The sequence below is a fragment of the Hyperolius riggenbachi genome, chromosome 12 (genome assembly GCF_040937935.1).
Source record: "Hyperolius riggenbachi isolate aHypRig1 chromosome 12, aHypRig1.pri, whole genome shotgun sequence".
Classification (NCBI taxonomy): domain Eukaryota; kingdom Metazoa; phylum Chordata; class Amphibia; order Anura; family Hyperoliidae; genus Hyperolius; species Hyperolius riggenbachi.
In genome coordinates, this window is record NC_090657.1 from 58301511 (window position 1) to 58324486 (window position 22976).

Sequence of the window (22976 nt, forward strand, 5' to 3'; positions counted from 1 at the left end):
TAATGGGGATGGTTGTGAAATAAGCAATACACCCACATTAGACTACGTTTCTTTCTATATGCCCTGCTAAAATATAGGCAGGCTTCCTAAGCCAATGCGTATTGGAGTGGTCAAGCGGAGTGCTCTGCCATCCATTGGTGGAAAGAGACGGGGCGGAGACATATCGCCCTCCTCTCGTATTCCACCACGCACAGGCTTTTGGGTAATGTAGTCTACTGCTGTTCGATGACGCACATCCCGTGCTCGGCAACCTCTCCTATTGGTCTTCATAATTTTGGCATACGCGACACCCGGAAGGGGCGGGGTTCACCGCCGCATATACCGGATGCCTGCGTATTGCCACAGTAACGGGAGCACAGCGTGACCAAGCGTCTAGCAAGACGCGAAACGGCCGTCGCAAGCCCCTACTGATGCCCAGCATCCCCACCTCCACCTCACAGCCACCGTATTGACCACTCGTGGAACACACTCGTGGTATGTAACCCTGATGGATGTGGACATTGCACAATAAATTTTAAAGACGGAAGGTGCCCGGATGTTTTCTTTCCTCTTCGTTTTTCCAGTTCCAATATCTGTCACTCTACCTGTTCCGAAGTGCACACGCCTGAGCAAGTCACACATAAGGGGCTACTGGAAGGAAGGTGAGAAGAGTTATTGTTTGCCTGTCATTTTTTGTCACTGACCACTGATAAGTATATGGTAGGGAGTGCCACTCACAAAACGCTGTATCTACATGTCACATAAGTAGTGGCTGAATCACACAGGTATGGCTCTCATACTACATGGAGGTGGTAAAATTGGCCTTAGGGCCTTTTTCCACTAGCCTGCGATTTGCTTCTGATCGCAAATCGCAAGGTACATTAAACTAATGGAAACTGCAGCAGCAATTTCCATTAGTGCGATCCGATTGCGATGCGATTTTGGTCAAAGCGCAATCGTTGTCCTGCCGCGTTTTGTATGCGATTGAGCTGGACTATAATGAGTATAGTAGCTCAATCGCATGGTGGAAATTGAAACGCGATTGCGATCGCATTTAATAGTGGAAAAGAGCCCTTAGAGCTTACATTTTCCAAAGACATTTATCTCATGTGTGTACCTAGCTTTACCCCTCTCACGGCAGGTTCCCTTGAATGCATAATCTGATTAGATCTGGATCAGTCTCGCCTTATTCTGATAACTGTAGAAAATAGCCTGGCAGGTCAAATATCACATCAAATATCCATTTGTCTAAAGAATTAGCTCCGCTTCTTACCTGCTCTACTTGTGAGGATTCCTTGGAGCTTACAGAAGCCAGACAGAGCCAGATCATCTACAAGGCAGTTACCTAGGGCCTGGAGATAGTCTAGGGGCCTCGTGGATGCTAGCTCCACCAAATCTTACTAAATAAAGCCAGTTGATCAGCAGCAGTGGGCAAAAACTGCTTCTTGTCTAGGGCCCCATTTCATCTTAAAGGGCAACTGAATTAAGAGGGATATGGAGGCTGCCATACTGATTTCCTTTTAAGCAATACCAGTTGCCTGGCGCGAACACGCTGAAACCAGCGCAGGAGATTTGGGTGCAGCCGGCGCCACCATAGGCCGTAATAGGAAGCAGCTCACAGGGAGTAACTTCAGCGCCATCAGAAGACGGAGCTGAAGTTGCTTTTAAAACGTAATAATTCGGCTTCCTGCAATCGCTGGAAGCCGAATTATATCATTCCCCTCCATCCATGGCAGCCTGGAGGGGGAATAGTAATTAACATGGCCCGGACTTGTGCAGGATCAGCCATATACCGGCTGTATCCTGCGCCCAAGTCTCCAGCACCGTTATCTCTCGTATGCGCCTGGCAGCCCTGCTGATCCTCTGCCTCTAATACTTTTAGCCATAGACCCTGAACAAGCATACAGCAGATCAGATGCGTCTGACATTATTGTCAGATCTGACAGGATTAGCTGCATGCTTGTTTCAGGTGGTATTCAGACACTACTGCAGCCAAATAGATCAACAGGGCTGCCAGGCAACTGGTATTGTTTAAAAGGAAATAAATATGGCAGCCTCCACATTCTTCTCACTTCAGATGTCCTTTAATCGTTTTCCAAGGAGTTGAGGCTGTAAGTAGTACACTCCCATACAGACCCTTTCAGCAGAGATCATTCCATCGTGGGGTGCAAAAGCAAGGGAGAGGGAGGGGTTTAAATTAATTGGTCCTTTTTCAAGCTGCATATATTTGCATAAAAATGTATAATTTTTCAGAAGTATTTGCATCTCATTGATTATTCCTACTCAGGAATAGGGATGTCAGTGAGATGCAAATCATTTTGAGTTGATACTGCATTATGCAAATTTATGCAGCTTGGGCATGAACCAATTAAATCCCGCTGAGGTCAAATTTTATCGATCCATTTTCAAGCTGCATACATTTCCATACAAAATTTGCATTATCCTGCATCAACTCAAAATGATTTGCATCTCATAGATCTGATGGCCAGGATTATGCAAATCTTGCATGCAAATATATGCAAATCTAAAATTGACCAATCAAATTCTACCTTGTCAGGATTCACTGGGTGAACTTGAATCCTGCTTCAACTCGGAACAATTTGCACCTCCTTCACCATCCCCTAGTCAAGAAGATGCAAATAATTCAGACTTGCATGGAAATACACTTATATGCAGCTTGGAAAAGGCAGGAATGGCATTTGATTGGTCCAGAGCCAGCCTGCATACAATTTGCATGACATTTCCATGAAAATTGGAATTCTGAGTGTCTATATTATTTATGAATGCCGCAAACAGACAGCAGGAGCGGACTGATCTGCTAGTCTACATCAAATAACATTGGATTCCACTAAAGTCCCAGGCAGGATTAGAACACTTATCCCAGCATGCTTCAGGGCTGGTTCAAACCAAGAGTGCTTTTAAAAGCACTAGTGTTTCTTAAAGCGGAACTGAAGAACGTATTGAAACAACGGCCTCTATTCATAAAGCATTCCCACATGCGGTAATTCTCAAAACAGCTGACTTTACCAACCATTTAGCAAAGTGTCCATTCATAAAACCTGTATCCGCATGAAAAGCGGACATTCCTGAGCAGTGCGGGAAATTATCGCCTTGTGTGGTGATTATCACAACACGTCACTACATGTCAATTCATAAAGATTAGAGCCAGCGGAATGGGAACGGACAATACCAGCTGTTTAGATAACCCAATAAGCATGCGGATAACAGCCAAGCTAATAGGGACAGACCTCCAAGGCAGAAGCAGTGAGAGCAAACAAGGCATCCCGGAATAACCAGGCTGTGTTTATTAACCCCTTGGGTACCTGTTTTCAGATAAATTTCACATCAGAAAGCCTGCATGTGTAACATTTCTTGAAGTTCTTCTAAGCTGCGGCAATTAAATAGATTGTTTAGAAAGACTATTAGACAGATTCTGCGCAGATTCAGGGCAAGGAGAGGCCGTTTTAAAAATAATGCACATGTAAAGGGATGTTGGGGCTGACTCCTTTATAGTAACTGTCTCTGCACAGAGAAAATGTATCAACTCAGGCAGCACCGCCAGTTTAGTGCGGGAATTCTCCACCTTTTATCTCAAGTGGAAACTTTTTTATGAATTAGCACACAAAAGTCTAAAATACAGATGCAGTGTTTTCCCTCCAAGATGTTTTTTTCCCGCAAATGTTTTATGAATAGAGCCCAAAGTGTTTCACTTACCTGGGGCTACTGCCAGCCCTGTGCAGCCTTCCTGTCCCGCACTGTCCTTCACGATCCTCCATTCTCCCGCCACCAGCTAGACTTAAGTCGACAGTGCCTGCACGCCCCGCTTACCTCTTTCCTCGTTCCAGCCCGCAATAGTGTCTTGTGCTATTAGCACAGGACGCTATTGCAGGCTGGAACACTGAAAAAAGCACAGGCGCTGTGGACTTAAAGGATACCACAACTGAAATGTGACATAATGAGATAGACATGGGTATGTACAGTGCCTAGCACACAGATAACTATGCTGTGTTCCTTTTTTTCTTTCTCTGCCTGAAAGAGTTAAATATCAGGTATGTAAGTGGCTGACTCAGTCCTGACTCAGACAGGAAGTGACTACAGTGTGACCCTCACTGATAAGAAATTCCAACTATAAAACACTTTCCTAGCAGAAAATGGCTTTTGAGAGCAAGAAAGAGGTAAAAAAGGGGAATTTCTTATCAGTGAGGGTCACACTGTAGTCACTTCCTGTCTGAGTCAGGACTGAGTCAGCCACTTACATACCTGATATTTAACTCTTTCAGGCAGAGAAAGAAAAAAAGGAACACAGCATAGTTATCTGTGTGCTAGGCACTGTACATACCCATGTCTATCTCATTATGTCACATTTCAGTTGTGGTATCCTTTAAAAGTTGACGATAACGAAATTAGCTGGCGGCGGGAGAACGCAGGATCGGCGCGGGACAGGAAGGCTGCACTGGGTTGGCAGAAGCCTCAGGTAAGTGAAACACATGGTTTTAATATGTTCTTCATTCCACTTTAAATCGCTTGGCTAATGTGTTTGTATGTAGGCAGAGTCACAATAGCCCCTGTAAGCCCTGCGATTGCAAGGGAGCCCCTCCTCCTCCCATCTGCATGCAGAGTAGCGCAGGGAGCATTATATTTACCTGCTTACAGCACAGTGGATCACAGCAGCAGCACTCTGCTGCTCTTCATCCAGCTCCCGATCATGTGACTTGCATCAGTCATGTGATCAGCTGCTTGGTGAATGGCAGTGGGGAGAGTGTGCTGTGATGTACAGAGGAGACTCGCAGCTCTGGAAGCAGGTAATATTGATGCAGCCCTGTGCAAATTTTGTATGCAAATTTATGCAGCTTAAAAATCAATCAAATCCTGTTGGGGTAAAATTCATTTGGTCCATTTTCAAGCTGCATAAATTTATTTACAAAATTTACATAATCCTGCATCAACTCAAAATTATCTGCATGTCATTGACCATCTATTACGGGCTAGTTTACACCAGAAGACGTGTTTCCGCCGCCCCCGTACAGGAAAACTAAAAATGCTAAAAATGCTTTGAAAACCGGTAAACATCAATTTTCAGACCTAAAACTCACTAGAGCTTTTAGGAAGCGCTTTCAATTGCTAGCAATTTCCCTAAACGCTCTGCCAATGTAAAGGGATGGGACTGATTCAACTAGAGTGATTGTGATTAAGGAAATCGCAATCGCAGGCAGCATTTTGGGAGCGTTTCCATTCTAATGAATTGCAAAGGAGCAGGGAAACTTGCTCCCAAAACGCTATAACAAATCGCTAGCGATTGCAATAGCATTTTGCGCTATTGGGTTCCAGGCCTCAAAGTGTTTTTTGCCCAAAGCTGTTCATTTCCAGGCCACAAGAACAAAAACAATCGCTAAATGCAAATGCTCTAAAATTGCTAGGTATAAATAGAAAACCGCCGGGCACAAGCCTGGTATCTTTACAAAAATCGTTTGCAGTTACACAGCTAGGTTCACAGTGGGACACTGCAGTGCTGCATTATAAAGTCTTATAACTCAGATTACCGCACTGCAATGAAAAAAAAAGTGTATCTGACATTCACAGTGCGACTTTAGCATTGCATGGTAACGTGTTGCGTTATGGCAATGCACTGCTGCAGTGCATTACCTCTAAACGCACACGTTACCAGGTACAGGAAAGCATGCTTTTCATTGCCTTTATGCTTTACCTACTTAATGCAACATAAACACAGCATTCATGAGCATTACCGCTTTGTTTGTTGCGTTGTAATGTTCCGTTGCAAGTTTTCAAGCCAACTTCCTACTGTGTGAACCTAGCTAGCCTCAACTAGCCCTTACCTTGTTTCAGGATCACTGCAGAGCACAGGAGCTAGAGGTTTAAAGGAGAACTGTAGTGAGAGGTATATGGAGGCTGCCATATTTATTTCCTTTTAAGCAATACCAGTTGCCTGGCTATTCAGCTAATCCTCTGCCTCTAATACTTTCAGCCATAGGCCCTGAACAAACATGCAGCAGATCAGGTGTTTCTGACAAATTTAGACAGATATGACAAGATTAGCTGCATGCTTGTTTCTGGTGTGATTCAGACACTTCTTTAGGCAAATAGACCATCAGGGCTGCCAGGCAACTGGTATTGCTTAAAAGGAAATAAATATGGCAGCCTCCATATCCCTCTCACTACAGTTCTCCTTTAAGATAGGCCATACACTGGTTAAGGTGGCTAGCAGATAGATCTCTATCCGGTCATTATCTGATCAGAGACTACACTGCATGAAATGAATAGAAAATCTGTGCACCTCTGTTAACACACTCCCCCTCCCCACACACACAACCCTCACCTGTCCACAGCGTGGTTCCGGCTGCTCCTTCTTTCGCTCCCGAGTCTTGGGGTGCTTGTATGACATATGCTACAGAGCAGTGTTCACCAACCCTGTCCTCAAGGCCCAACAGTGCATGTTTTGTGGAAATCCACAGAGGTAGTTAATCAGCTCTGCTGAGACACTGATTACCTCACCTGTAAATGCTTGTGGTTTCCTGCATAACATACACGGTTGGTGGGCCGAAGGCTGGGTGCACACATAACATAACATGAAAGGCTGCGTTTTATGTCATGTTTTCATTTTATGCTGTGTGCATTTTTACTTCGTTTTTGGTGTGTGTGCGTTAGCGCTTTTGGTACTTATCCGTTAGCCGGGCGCATCCGGCAGGTGGCGACAAAACTCCACCAGAGTTACATCTTTCCCTACTATCCATGTCGGCCTGGAGGGGGAATAGTAATTAGCGCCACCTGCCGGATGCGCCCGGCTAACGGATAAGTACCGCGTTTTTTTTACCGCAGATGCGTTTAAAGGGACTCAGAGCTCTTAATAAAAACGAAATTGGTACTCACCTGGGGCTGCCCGGCGGCTCCCAGCGACACTGGGCCCAAGTGTCGGGCTCCTTCCTGAAACGGCACGTCTGTTGTCACCACGCCGGCCGGCATGACAGTACTGCACATGCGCGGTTTAATCGTGCATGTGCAGTACTGTCACGCTGGCCGCTGTGATGACGACAGACGTGCCGTTTCAGGAAGGAGCCCGACACTCGGGCCCAGTGTCGCCGGGGAGCCATTTCTGGCCAGGCCCTGGGAGAAGAGCCAGATGGACGCCGAGGGACCTCCCGACCTACGGTGGGCTGCAGAAAGCCCCAGGTGAGTACCAATTTTGTTTTTATTTAGAGCTCGGAGTCCCTTTAAGTGTTTTGCGTGCATTTTAATGCGGTTCACATATACAAAACGCATATGCGTTTTATGCAAATTTTTAGGAAGTCAATAGAGCGGAAATACATCCCAAAACAATTTTTTTTTTTACTAAAACGCATATGAAAACGCATGTAAAACGCATACCATTGCGTTCCCATTGATGGAAAAAACAGAGCAGTGGTGCAGCAATGAATAGGTAAGCAGCCTGGGTTAAAACTCAGGGTCAGTCCTCAAGGCCTAACATGGAAGTCAATAGTAACAAGCTGGAGAATTGCCTTCCCATTGACTTTCATTATGTGTTTTTGATTATGCAACAAAACCAGCATTTTTGAAAACGCACGCGCGTTTTTTCCTGCGGCCCATAGACTTCTATTAGCGGCAAAAATGTAAAGTTCTTCACAACACTAGCGTTGCTGCTATGTGTGCCTAGCCTTAAAGTGAATCTCCAGACTAAATCTACTCAGCAGCAGGGCTGTGCTCACAACTAATCCTTACTCGTGATTCAAAAATGAGACTTAATTGCCGCAGCTGAGCGGCTGGATGATGAGGGGTTATTTACTCATAATTTCGGTGTCCTGCCTGTGCTTCAAACAGCTTGCACGCATCTTATTGGATGCGTTGCAAGCCTCACTACGCACACTTCTTCCTTCCGGCTTGGAGGAAGTGCGCGATTGAGGCTTGCAACGTGACCACTACGACGCGTGCAAGCTTTTTAAAGTGCAGGCAGGACACAGAAATTATGGGTAAATAACCCCTTATCATCCAGCCGCTCAGCTGCGGCAATTAAGCCTCATTTGAATCACGAGTAAGGACTTGTGAATACTCATGAGCACATCCCTGCTTAGCAGCACGGAAGCTTGGTGTTTCTTTAACAGTTTCACAGCATCAGAACTTTTTCTTACCCAAACCTCATTTTTAGCTGCACAGAAGAAAACTGCCCGGGCATTTTTCCCCTGATGCTGTGCAAAGCATGATGGGATTTCTGATGATGTTGTTCTCATTGCCTAGCAACTGGGAGGGGTGATCAGGACACAGGAAAGTTGGAACTGTGTCTCATGCTCCCCGTCACCTCCTTTCAACCAAAAAGATGGCTGCCCCATGAAATCAAACATTTGAATGTTCTTTTAAAACAGGATAGGTAAGAGATATTACCTATTTTAATTAACATACTAATGGAACTATGACAGTATGTTTGTTTAGACTAATGTTCCCCTTTAAGGACAGGGTTGGGCAACTCTGGTATAGAGGACAGACACTAGGAGCAGTGGCATGTACCTTAAGTGATTACTAGGGGGCTCAAGTATTGGGCCTCTAGCATTTGTTACATCACACAGGAGCCCGGGAGCGAAGAGAGAGGAAGGTGCAGCGAGAGAGGACGTCAGAACTGCGCCGTGGACAGGCGAGTAGCTTTGTCCCTCATTGGATTGAACGCCGCTAGCAACATGCCACCGATTGACCAAAATTTTCCATCCTGAGTGATCGGCTGATTTCGGATGAAAATTGGCCGATAGGGAAAAGTTTGCAGCACAGATTTCTAGCAGATTCAATTAAAATGTTTGAATTTGCTGGATATCGATGCAAAAAAATGATAAGCGCGTGGCCATGCTTAGAGCAGACCTCGTATCCTGATTTCCTGTGTCCCCATGTCACCCCCAGTTTGTCACTGAGGTCAGTCTATGACCTGTTTGGGTTTTCGTGTTTGCATCGCATTTATCATTCCTACTCAGCAATACTAACAGTTCTAAGTTTATGCAAATTTGTTACATAGTTATTTTGGTTGAAAAAAGACATACGTCCATCGAGTTCAACCAGAAAACAAACCACACCAGCCTGCTCCCTCACACATCCCTGTTGATCCAGAGGAAGGCGAAAAACCCCTTACAAGGCATGGTCCAATTAGCCCCAAAAGGGAAAAAATTCCTTCCCGACTCCAGATGGCAATCAGATAAAATCCCTGGATCAACATCACTAGGCATTACCTAGTAATTGTAGCCATGGATGTCTTTCAACGCAAGGAAAGCATCTAAAGGCTCATACACACATCAGACTATAGTCTTTGGAAAATGAAAGATCACAGACCAATCTTACCACCCTTCATGTAGTATGAGAGCCATACCTACACAGTCTTTTCTATGGAGCTGAACTCCACATCAGAAAAAAATCTTTGCAAGATGCTGCACACACAGATGCTGTACACATGCAAAAGATCAGTATCTGCAAAAGATCTGTTCCTGCCAAAGATCCGTTCCTGCAAATTGCATTCATAGTCTATGAGATCTGCAGATCATCATACACACATGATTTAACTGACATTCATCTGCAGATCAGACAATCATCTAGAGATCTGAAAATCCATCCTGGTGGATCTGATCTGCAGATGAATGTCAGTTAAACAAGGTGTGTATGATGATCTGCAGATATCATAGACTATCATTGCAATTTGCAGGAATGGATTTTTGGCAGGAACAGATCTTTTGCAGATACTGATCTTTTGTGTCTGTACAGCATCTGTGTGTGCAGCATCTTGCAAAGATTTTATCTGATGTGGAGTTCAGCTCCATAGAATAAACTGTGAAGGTATGGCTCTCATAGTACATGAAGGGTGTAAAATTGGTCTGTGATCTTTCATTTTCCAAAGACTATGGTCTGATGTGTGTATGAGCCTTAAGCCCCCTTTAAATGCAGGTATAGAGTTTGTCATAACGACTTCCTGTGGCAATGCATTCCACATCTTAATCACTCTTACTTTAAAGAACCCTTTCCTAAATAAATGGCTAAAACGTTTTTCCTCCATGTGTAAATTTTAATATGTTCAGCTTGAGGGTAGGAACACACTAGGCAGAAACGCTAGCGTTGCCGAAAACGCACATAATGCAAGTCAGAGGGACCACATGAAAAAAACACGCACATAAGTCAACGGCGACTCAGCGGTATTGCGTTTTAGTGCATTTATGCGTTTTGTATTATTTAAATATTTAAATTTGATTTATTTCCGCTTCCTGTTGACTTCCTACTGATTTGCATAAAACGTGTATGTTTTATACATGCGAACCACAAACGCAGTAAAACACATGTGCGGGAAAAATGCGAACACACAAACGCATAAGCAACAAAACACTACCTTTCCCCCACTGCCTAGTGTGTTCCCACCCTCAAATTGGACCAAACAATTTAAACATGGGTGGGACGTGATTGGGCCAATTTCAAGCTGCATATACTTGCATAAATATTTACATAAATTTGCAAGTCATTGAACATCCCTATTTCTCAGGTGTTAGTGTGCTGCTTAACACCTACAGAATCACTTTATAACTCCTGGTAGTCCTAAAAATACCATGAGGGTGTGCACACATCCAATTTTGATTGACCAATAGTATTCAAAATCTGTGGGCCCTCATACAAAATGGAAAAGGTAAAGTTGGCAAATTAAAATTGGGTGTTTGTATGCACCCTGACATCTCAGTAAGTGTTATTTCACACTACCACAGGGCACTCATAGCAGGTGGAGTATTCTTATCCGCTATACCAATGCCGTACAACTTCGTGTACAGGGGGTGTGTCTGATTTTTTTTGGCTGGAGGGGGCAGAGCATCAATTTCCTGGCTTTGGGAGGCGTAGCCAATCGCAAACAAAAGGTAGGCCTGACACAAAAAATAGTCCGGGCAAGTGAGTGCGGCCCACGGACCACCAGCTGGACAGCCCTGCGCTATACTATCTTCAATAGACTAGATTGATATAGCCATGTATCTGCTGATTATTGAGCAGATCGAGAATGTCTCTTACAATATCACAACAGCCATTCCCATATCCTGTGAAAAGGGACAATGTGAATGGGCCTACGGGATAGCATGGATTTGCTCTACATGTCCCTTGGGGAATAGTTTAGCAATAGATTTAGTGTAGATCAAGTAGAGCAAACTCATTTTGGGGTTCAAATGTGGATTCTGCGGCTAAAAACACAGCTTATGCTGAAAAACACAGTGCCGCACTTTTATGCTACGTATACACGATCAGTTTTTGCGTTCGATAATTTCCGTCATGTTCCGATATTACTTTTGATCATTTTACCGCTCGATTTCTCAAAGGAGTGAACGGAAATTGTTAAGATAAAAGAATTGAGCGGAAAAGAAAATCGACCGAAAAAACGCATTGTGTGTACCTAGCATTAGAGCTACTTCACACTACAAATGCTTAAAAACTATAACAAGTAACTTGTCTATATATCCTATATAAAGTTTAGATAATTTACATAGCAAATCTAGCTGCAAACAGTTCCAACAATTTATGATTATTTATTCCTGTGATAGAATGAAAGCGGCCATGTTCTGTTTGTCACATTACACACTGGCAAGCTGATCTGTATCTCCAGCCCTCAGCCTGTGAAAATTTCACTCCCTGCTCCTCCTTCCTCCTCCCCTCTGCCTCTGAAATCTCTGGCTAGTAACCTCCTCCTGCCCAGACTGAGCTCCCATAAGCCCTTGCTGCTAAGGCTCAAAGTGCCAAGGCTCTCTGGAGAAGCTGTGGGCGAGGCTTGTTTAGTTTATAGGGAATTAGATTATTAAAACAAAAAAAGTAATTTTGCTTGAGGATTGACCTATAAACTATATAAAATGAACACAATTATGCAATGAGTAAAAGTTTATCTCGGATCCACTTTAAGCACTAGAGATTTTAAAAGCTCTTGTTAATGCAATAGTATGTGGGATTTTTACAAAATCACATTGCTCCAGTGTGAACCGGATATAGGATAACATTAGCAGGAGCTTTTAAAATCGCATAGCTCTTGTAGTGTGAACGAGCCCTTAGAGGTAAAATAACCAGTGGAGATTTCATAGGATCTGCTTCAAACACAAAGTCGACCACAATTCTTGTTATAACAAGATATTTATTTTCCTTACACTCTATCGTATGAAGATAACGGATAAAAAGGTGTACAGAGAAAAATGTCAAAGTGACAACTGCAAACATGGGTAAGGACTTCCTGAAGAGAAGTTGATGAAAAAGCTACAACAGTTAACACAGTGAATAGCTCGGCCGATTTAGTGGTTATCTCAGGATCTGAGCGACAAACATGTACAAAGAGAAAACACAATCAAAAAGTACAAACAAAATGCAGCAAATAGTGAGAATGCTTTCAGCTTTCATAAGAAAAATCATCACAAAGTACAAAACACCGTTGTAGGCAGAGGTATAAATTGATATTCAAAGGATTATTCCACTTCATACTCATTCTGGGGGATGCTGGCGAAATGGGTCACCGTCCATGTTCTTGTGGTTCTGAAGGAAACCAGGGCTATGATCTCACGATAGATCGCCATCCATGTTCTTGTGGTTCTGAAGGAAACCAGGGCTATGATCTTTGAGATTGGAGTTTTCAGGTCTGTGGCCAACTTTGACGGGATCCTTTATCTCTTAGTTCCCCCCACCGCATCCCTCCCTTCTGGATTTACATTAGGGAGAGTGCAGAAGACCACAGAGTCTCAAAGGAGGACACCACATCAAAAGATCTAGCTGCTGGAATTCCTCAAGGAATACAAGACGTGGGAACTGATCTGTTAAGGATCTTCAGCCTGATGATTGTTGGGAGGTCATAAGAGATCCTGTAGGCAGACCATGGACTTATGAAAACTCCTCTAGTTATCGGTTAGGGTTCGGAACCCTTGCCGGGTTCATAATGGATCACAGTGAGGGAATGGATAAGGATGGGCTACACAGAATTAAACTATAAAGGCGGTGTAAACTTGCAGAGGTCATAAGTTAATAAATAAGATTAACGTTAACACGCCAGGGCCTCCTTAAAACACACCTGAAGCGACGTAAAAAAAACAAATAAAAACCTAAGAAAACAGAAGCCTCTGGATCCATAGAGCCTTTCTGGTCCTAGCTCCGTCCCACTGCTGCAAATAACCCTTTGGGACTCCTTGTGCAGGCTTTGCCAGTACTTGTGTCCTGAAGTACTCCTGAAGACGAGTCCGTGCAGTATGGATGTGCCCGTCTTCAGAAGCACTCAGTGAGGCTAGCCAAAGAGTCCCGAAGGCACGAATTTCGAACAGGGGTGGACGAGAGAGAGAACCGAGAAAAGTCTGATTTGGATATAGAACCTAATAGTGGTCTGATATGACTAAGGCAATACTTGCAAACACTCCAACATTTTTTCAGGGCCACTTAGGATCTGCAACCCAGAGAACCTTAAAAGGTCAAGCCCACAGGTTTTATAAAAGAGGAATGCCTGCACATAAGTGTAAAGTAGAATGCATTACCTACACTTGTCTGCAATTACTTTCAGGAAATTGGTACAGGAAGCAGCACCAAGATCCCCCAGTAGCCCTAGTTGCACAATGGGAAAATAAATGATTAATTCATTCGAGCACGGAGTACCTAAGCAAACCATAACTTACCCACAAGTTAAAATGTTTTGAATAGACTATCTTTTTAAACTGAGGGCATTTAAGGTTATCGCTAATGCTGGTTGCATGGGGTTAATTTTGCTGGGTGCATAAAGAATTGGAATATCTTACAATTTTTATTTTGTAAGATTTCAATATCCGAAATTGCAATTCCCTCTGTGGAAATCACACCTCTGACACACTCTGTGGTTTTATCAAGATCAGATGATGAAAACAGTGTTCCTCCTACAGCATCACCTAGTGGTGTTATCTGGTACTGCAACATGATAGAAATGGATGGATTTTGTAGAACAGTTAGCCCTGTTAATACTGACGTTTTTTAGGAACGTTATACTTTACTTTTGGAAACTATAAAGTGTATACAAAAAAATACCTGCTAGACGTGCAGCATATTTAGGGAGGAGCCACAGAAAATGATTTATCAAGACAGGTGCAAAAAAAAAAAAAAAATTTCCTGAGCACCCAATCAACAATCCTACACCTGAAAATGGATTGGCTGCTCTGGAACACTGTCCGCCTTTCATTAGGTTTACTGTACTTGTCTAGATACATCAGTCAGCGAAATTCAGATACAAACTGTATGAAAACAGCAAAACCCAAATATTCTGCGGAATCTGAAGGCAAAGCACGGAAGAATGTCCGATATATCCATATACTGCCTGAAGGGTTGTGAAATTGCTGAAGGACCAATTGATAGAAAGCGCTTCCTCAACTTGTCCCAGTAGAGAGACTTCTCCTCTCACTATTCAGTTCACTCGCACACCCACCTTCCCACAAGTCCAGTTATTTGATAAGCTCTAAGCCTTTACAATTTACACACAGCCCTCATCTCTGCACTCTTTTTTTTATTAATTTCCACCAAGTCATTACAAACTTAGGGGGTGCGGCCAGGGAGAGAGAGCTGACCAATGCCAGCTCTGGAAACCCTGCAGGAACGCTTTATACAGGAAATCCCTCTCACACATATTTACCCTCGAGATAGCGACAAATATTGTCGCTATTCTCGGGAGGCTATAGGGTGGGGGGAGAGAGCGGTGGTGGGGGGACACAGAGACATGGCATGAGGCAGAGAACATGCCACTGTGTGACATCTGTCTTCCCCAAAAGCCGCCTCGGGTTCTCTTGAAAGTTCCATTTTATATTCTTCCCAAACCCTGTGGTGGATCGAAGTCTAGAAACCTACTGCAATATCCTGAATGATAAGCAAGTACTGTTATTGTTTCTTACACTCTAAAGTCTTCTAATCCAGACAGCTGAAAACTGTGAGGAAATTCAATCACAGAATGAGTAGATCTGCAGCTCCGCCCAGCATCCTGGCAATACCCCCTCCCTTCTGCTGAGTCATGCTGTCTACTCTCCTGTGTACTGAGACAAGGCAGCTGCTCTATGTGTTCAGTGCTAAAAAGAGCAAGAGAATTCCAACAAAAGAACAGACAGCATGATTCAAGGGTTAAGTGGGGATTGGAAATTAGCGCACAAGTTTAGCAGAGCTGTAGATCTAATTGTGCCATGGTTGAAATTATACAGTTTTCAGCTGGCTGAATAAGGAAGAGTAAAGCCAGTACGAAGTAGGAACAGCAACATTCTTAGTACACAGTTCTAGCGGTGGGTAGAACAGGTGACCTACAAGACACATTGTGGCGTACAAGAGGAATCGGTGCGGGAGACTTGGGCGCAGGATACAGCCGGTATATGGCTGATCCTGCTGCTGCACAAGTCCCGGCCGTGTTAAATACGTTTCCCCCTCCAGGTCGCCATGGATGGTGGGGAATGATATAATATGGCTTCCAGCAATTGGAAGCCAAATTATTGCGTTTTAAAAGTAACTTCAGCTCCATCTTCTGAAGGCGCTGAAGTTACTTCCTGTGTGCCCAAGTCTCCTGCGCTGGATTCACTGTGTTCGCATATAGTGAGTGGCAAGTCTTCAGGACAAGTTTAAGTGGACCTCAACTCAGAACTTCCTCTCTGGTCTAAAAGATATGCAACAGCATAAAGGCTTTAAAGAAAAAAAGTTTTGTTACAGCTGATAAAAATCCTGCAATAAATCTTGCCTTTATGGAAGCAGACATAGGGTTAACATCCTGTGTTTACAAATTAGCTGCTCTGCGGAGGATGCAGAAATTTCTGAGCTGACAGATCAAATTACAGTTTTGGTTTCAGATGAGGGGGAATTAGATGGGCTAAACGCTCTAAACACATACAGGGTGCATTTCTCCCTTTTCCTTTTGTCCTGTGTGGGAGTTCAGGTCCACTTTAGGAAGTACTGCTGGAGTAGGCGCTACAGGCAAGGCCTCCAGCACAGACAGGGAAGGAGTTAATGGCAGACTGCAGCATTTCATCACATGTGCTCTGCCAGTCATGCTGTTACTCCCACTTGTTCCAGAAACTGCAGTCACGCCATCTGCACGGAGGATGGCTGCGACCAGAGTTAGGAAAGCTTCCTGCTTATACACTGTGTTGGGTTGTATTTGTCAGTTGCAGGCTTCAACCAAGCAGATAAAGGGGACCAGTCACAAATAAACAGAGCTAACCCTCTAATTCTCCACTTTCCGTTGGTAAAGCACACCTGAAGTGGAGAGGGATATGGAGGCTGCCATATTTATTTCCACTGCACATTGCCTGGCTGTCCTGCTGATCTTCTGCCACTAATACTTTAACCACTTCACCACTGAGGGGTTTTACCCCCTGAGCACCAGAGCAATTTTCACCTTTCAGCGCTCCTTCCATTCATTCGTCTATAACTTTATCATTACTTATCGCAATGAAATGAACTATATCTTGTTTTACGCCACTAATTAGGCTTTCTTTAGGTGGGACATTATGCCAAGAATTATTTTATTCTAAATGTGTTTTAATGGGAAAATAGGAAAAATGTGGGAAAAAAATTAATTTTTCAGTTTTCGGCCATTATAGTTTTTAAATAATGCATGGTACTGTAATTAAAACCCATGAAATTTGCCCTTTTGTCCCGGTTCTAAAACCGTTTAAATTATGTCCCTATCACAATGTTTGGCGCCAATATTTTATTTGGAAATAAAGGTGCATTTTTTTCAGTTTTGCGTCCATCCCTAATTACAAGCCCATAGTTTATAAAGTAACAGTGTTATACCCTCTTGACATAAATATTTAAAAAGTTCAGTCCTTAAGGTAACTATTTATGTATTTTTTTTAATTGTAAATTTTTTAATTTTTTTTTTAATTACAAAAAAAAAAAAAATGGGGAGTGTGGGCGGTAATGAGTTAATTTTTTGTGTAACACTAATTTATTTCTATGTAAAAAATGCTTAGGGTGTAGTTTTACTATTTGGCCACAAGATGGTAACAGTAACTTTTTGTTTATTGCGACTTGCGAGCGTCCTTCCGGACTAGGAGGCTGAGTGTTTTTTTTTTTTTCCCACAATGATCGCGCTGCCCATCGGAGAGCAGCGGATCATTGCGGGGCTTAGATCAACGAACGGGAGCGCGGAAAGTACGGATTTCTCCGTCCCTGGGGGTTAAAGGATGGAAAAAGGGACGGAGAAATTCGTACGGGCGGGGGTAAAGTGGTTAAAGCCTGTAGGTCAGTCTCTCTGCCTGAAGTCTGACCTGAGTAAACACATCCTTGTTTCAGGAGTGTGATAATGGATGCCAGGGAACTGGTATTGTTTAAAAAGAAGTAAATATGGCAGCCTCCATATCCTCACACTTCAGGTGTACTTTAAGTATTTATCCTAATTTGGATCTGTTTGTTCTTAAAAGGGGGCTACTCGAGCAAAAAACAATCCTTATCCAAGCATTATCTCAGTGAGCTAGATCATACATACATACCCGTTCTCACCTGATCTTTCCTATAAAACTCTGCAGGTTTCCTATGAAAGATAGCTTACATGGCTTTGACAGCTGCTACCGAGATGGGAGCGATTACACCAGAGACAGCATCCCTGCAAGAGATCAGAGGATCCCTTGCTCTTTGTAAAGGTGGCCACACACGATACAATAAAATGATCCGATTTTACAGCAATTCAATAAAAACGATCGGATCTCCTGAAAAAAATGAAAAGCTTTTTTTTTCCATTCGACTGAAAAATCCGATCGGATTTCCCATTTTCTGGGAACTCCTTCCATACCAGCAGTCTCTGGCCCCTTAAGGACCAGAGACTGCTGGTTTAAAAAAAGAAAAATAGTAATACATCCATTCACAGTGCTCCATTGCACCAGGCCGCAACTTTGGGGAGGGGTTGATTTTTCCAGATAGACAGATAAGTCGCATTCACTTTCTGTGCGGACCCAGCTGAGAGATCAAATTACACTTGTGATTATTTACAGATAAGGAGGAATTAGACAGGCTCTTCTCTCTAAAAATACACAGGGTGCATTTCTCTGTTTTCCTTGCGTCCTGTGCAAGAGTTCAGGTCCACTTTTAGGTGCTCTATACTCAAAGAACTATACCGTCTTACTGTCTATACTGTCCAAAGTTTCAGTGTATTGGCCAAAATGTATGACAGAGATACAATATGGTGATCCTAGAACGATAAACAGAAAAGCAAAACAAAAACTATGGCTACACAGGTGTGATTCAGACAAGGCAAAGTCTTCAGTACAACCGTGAGAAAATTAACATAATACAAAAACACAGGTGTTTTATCTTAATATAAGACGCTTGAAAAAAAATGTGTTAAGATCCTTGAACAGTGCTGGGATCTTGAAATGTTAGCAAATGAACAAAAGATCTGACGTGGGTACGACAACGCCACCTAATGCTGATGTTGAGGATTGTTGTCCCAGATGTTAAAGCGGACCTGAACTCAGAACTTCCTCTCTGCTCTAAAAGATAAGCAACAGCATAATAATCTTTACAGAAAACAACATTTCCTTGTTACAGCTTCTAGATCTCCTCCAGAGATGCTACGGTATAGTTAATTCCTGGTTTGCTGGGAGCACAGAAAGGGTTAAATTCCTGTGTTTACATATTAGCTCAAACTTAGGCAGAATTGGCAGACAGCTCAAATTACACTGGCTTTTTACTTGCTGAGTAGGGAGAATTAAAACAGGCTGTTCTCTACAAACACACACAGGGTGGATTTCTCTGTTCTCCTCCTCTCCAAGAGTTCAGGTCCGCTTTAAAGGGTTCTTCTCGTTCACAATTATCTTGGTTTGAAAACTTGAAGTGTAACCATTGATGGGTGCTGCCGATCAGGACTTTCTGGAGAATTGTGCCGTTTATATATCAACATCTTCCCGCTTGGGTGAATAAGCTGTGCAGAGTAGAAGCCCTTGCTACTTATTCTTAACACCTGTAATAAATAAGAGCTGAGAAGCCTGGCCTGGTAGAGCACTGTACTCACATCTCCCATACTACACCTTCCAGCATGCATAGCGGTGCCCGCGTGACTCCCAACGTTATACCGCCAGAAGCCGTGGTCAGCTTGAAAAGACGGCACATGTTGTACGGGCTGAGGGCCAGAGGAGCAGCACCCTGTAGGAAAGTATTTGTTCTCCCCAACCCCCGCACCATCAGCAGCACACACAATAAGAACCTCCCAAAATAGTCATTGCTCATTTCAACCTGCGAGAATAGAGACAGTGCTACTGAATGTTGTTAGTTTGGTTACACTGACCCGGGTTTAATAATGAGGGCTTGTAAGGCCCAAATCCAAACTGAAGGGACAACCATATGAGTATCGGAGCAGCCTTCCTGGACCAAAAATGCCACCCTTAGCCTCTCTCACTTATAAGGGGACCTCAATTCCCAGTGCATCACCTGTGTGCCACGTGTGATGACATCCCTGCGTGTCAAGCCAGGGAAAACCAATATTTGTGGCTGCTCCTGCACTTGTGCTCCACCCTCTGCACCAATCAGGGATTGAGAGAGGGGAGAAAGGGCTGGACCATGTGCAGAGCCCTGAGGGACACTCCTTTAGGAATATACAACCACCTCCATGGCAGTGGTGAAGATAGCAAGTACGCCTAAAATAAAATTGATTTGGCAAGGTAAGTATGCCCTCTGCTGTGGACAGACCTATGACTAATCCTATAAGTGCTTTTTAAGCAATGCATTTCATAGGTTCTTCAAGGCTATGCAACAGTGGGCAACATCATTTTTGTTTTTCCCAGTATGAGACAATTGAAAAAAAGTCTAGTCCAGGTTTGCTTGACAACTTATGTTCTCCCGCCACTGAGAACAGCGTTATACCAGGTCCATTGTATCATGAATGGACTCCTTCAACTAGGACCGAGCAGCTGGATCTGAAAACCCTTTGATGTAAGGGCTCATGTTTAGGTATTGGAATTCTAGCGGTTGGAAATACACGATGAGGGCCTACATTGAGACATTCGGCTACAATGATAATGAATCCCCTCGGATTAGGCGTTTCAATGCCAATGATATACACAAAATAACTTGGTCATTACGAACACTTATTTACACAACACAAGCACCACAATAAGTACATTTTAAATACAAGATTGCCTGTGCGTCCTTAGTTAATACTGGTGGCTATGAAGAGTAGAGGCTCTTAAAAGAACCTGTCAAAAGACTGGGGGAGATTAACACCAAACGTGTAATGTTGAACACAGCAGGTTAAAAGCACCAAGAACTGCATGTGGAAGGACTTCCTAAATTCAAAGGTTAAGAGCTTTCGTATCCACTGCAGTTTAACTCCCCAGCCCTGGAGTCGAGGCAGTTTTTGGGTACCTGGAGTCAGAGTCGGAAGTTTCATAAACTGAAGAGTTGGATGATTTTTTTACCAACTCCACAAGCCTGCATGGGAAGCATAGTCTTATGCCCAGACAGCAGTAAGTGCAGGAGGCAGCCTCAGGGCCTCCCAATCGCCTTGCTGCTAGGACAGAACAAAGGGGTTAAGATGATGAGGTCATGAGGATAGTCAAAATGTTGTCAACATATTGGTTAGATTTTTTTGTTTAAAACTAATCCGATCAGAGGAAGGGTCAGGAATGAGTGTGCATGACAATACAGGAGTTTGTGGTTTCTCTTGCGTGGTTAAGATTTGGGGGCTAAAAATTGGTCATGGATCGAAACAGATTTTGGAATACTTTAGCTGCAACGGAAAAAAAACCTGATTTGGTGAAAACTTTGGCCTCCCAAACTTTATCATCTTAAATAACGAAACAACCTAATTCTCTGCAATTAAATCCAAACTGGTATCCTCTCACTACAAGTTTCTTTAAACTCATAGGTCGCATGTGCCACCTAACTAAAGCAGTTCGAAGGAGGGATGTTGGGAGAGGGGTACACCATCTGCATGAAAATCCAGACCACTCCTACCTGGGCCAAGCCAAGTCATTTTCAAGAGGGGTATCTATGCTTTCTCTTAGCACCATATTCCATACACACTTACACTGGGGACCTAGTGAGAGCTGAACACTCTGGATTTTCCCTCCACTATTACTTCTCCATCCATGGGGTCTATTTTTCAGTAGAAAGTAGACACCCTCTCTACTCTACTTCAACACCTAATGGGCCAAAAGGGACTGGTCTTGCTTGCATATTTTCAGACCATTTGGTTTCCAAAGACATTAAGTGTGGACAAGGTGGAAGCCGGTACGCGCTAAGGGTAGGAGAGATGGGACATATGGGAGGTTGAGGGTGGCATTTTGGATAGCTGTACTTTTTAAGTAAAGTTATTTATATTCCTCCTCCTCTTATATCAGAGGCTGCTGTGTCCAGGGAAAACCTACAGGATGCCTGCAAGTAAGGTCTCATGCACACAAGCCAAGATTAATTTCTCTTTCACTGAAAGTCCATCAGATGATCGGACCGTCCATAAGCAAAATTTTCTTCTGACTAATCAGAAGATTGACCAGTCGTCAAAAACCTCCGGTTTTGTACAGGTTTAAGAACCTCTAAACTTTACAAAACTCCTCGTACACCTTGTAGTTGTAAATAAATACTCAACTGTCACAGTTGCAAACTTCTTAATACGTTTTACAGCAGTTATGCAGCGTACTGGTATGCTGTGTAGGGGCTGTGAACAACGCCCCAGTTATTCAATATCAGTGATGACTTCAGTTTTTCCCCACCTTTTTTTGACTGCTATATAACAAAGCTTACCATTTACCCCATTTACAAGCAAAGCGTATGCCGCTTAGCATTTGGAATGTATAGAATTCATATATATAGTTTTTTTTGTCTTTTACATTTTAAGTGCTTTTAAAAACAGAGGAAGGAAAATACCCTCGTTATACATTAAATCTTGGCATTTTTAAACGTTTTGAAATACTTGAATTCGCATTTGTAAAGAAATACATCTGTGTTTTTAAAAAGTAGAATCAAACGGCTGATAAAAAAAGAACTTTCGAGCATTGTAAACATTAGGTAAGCCGGTTAGAGGACTCAGCTGGTCTGGCTCTTCGGGGGCGTGTTCTAGAAAGGCAGGAAAGGAAGAAGCAGAGGTGTGGCTTGTGGCAGCCAATCAAATGTTGCCTTAAAGATTTTACCCATGAGGATACTAGGAGGGTTAATTAATTCTGGGTGAAAACACTCTGTAGTGAAAAAAGGGCAGCTGGAATCTGATTGGCTGCTACAGGCCACTCTTCCGCTTCTTTCTTTTTTTTTTTCAGAATGCCTTCCTAGGTGGTAGCTGAGTACTTAACGGGCGATGCCAGCTTTGGAGCCTTAGAACAGGCCAGCTAGGGGCACAATATTGGCTGAGGAATGGGCCTCGAGTCAAACTGCTATGAAGATTCACATCTTTTTCACAGTAGGTTGTGGAGAACCAGGTATCGTCAGTGCATTTATCCGGTGATAACACAATACCTCCTTCGCTTCATACATTCTTTTCTGTATCAAGTAATACTGATAGTGTTTTTTTTAAATCTCTCTCTCCATCTTTCTGCACCGCTTCGTCATAAGTGACGGATCAGGTCTGAAGCCGTGCTCTTGTACAGGTACTTCCAGATGGCATAGTAATGCACAGCAGCTGCCATCGCTACAAAGAGGTGCCAGATGGCATGCGCAAAAGGGATGATACCATCGCTCTTGAAGAAGACGACGCCCAGGCAGTAAAGGAGGCCTCCCCAAGCCAGTTCCTGCAAGCCCTCAGTGTTGTTCTGTGTAGGGAAAAAGATGATACAGTTAGATAAACTGCAAAATTAAAACAACACGCCTTAACCACAGTCTCAAATCCTTCTTCCACTTTCCTAAAGACACAAAGCACTGGCTGCTTTGATTTAAGCAAAGGCATAGGAGAATGCTGAGAATTGGCTTGGTCCTGAAGTGGTTTTTAATGCTATGTTCGCCTCAGGTTCCCTTTAAAGGGAACCAGAGACGAAGCACCATCATGTATTTTACAATATAGATCAATGAGAACATGACATTCAACACCTACCATGCTCTCCGTTTCATTCTTCTCTGTT

At 43.3% G+C, this 22976-nt stretch overlaps 1 protein-coding gene across 3 annotated transcripts in view; it reads right to left on the reverse strand.

The window, feature by feature from the left end:
• Nucleotides 1-12080: 12080 nt before the first annotated feature.
• MMD (monocyte to macrophage differentiation associated) overlaps nucleotides 12081-22976 on the reverse strand; it is a 190236-nt gene continuing 179340 nt past the window's right edge. For all 3 annotated transcript variants that reach the window (XM_068263061.1, XM_068263060.1, XM_068263062.1), the window contains exon 7: nucleotides 12081-22670. In XM_068263061.1, the coding sequence (XP_068119162.1) occupies nucleotides 22467-22670 (204 nt within the window). In that variant the 3' untranslated portion in view covers nucleotides 12081-22466. The remainder of the gene's footprint in view (nucleotides 22671-22976) is intronic.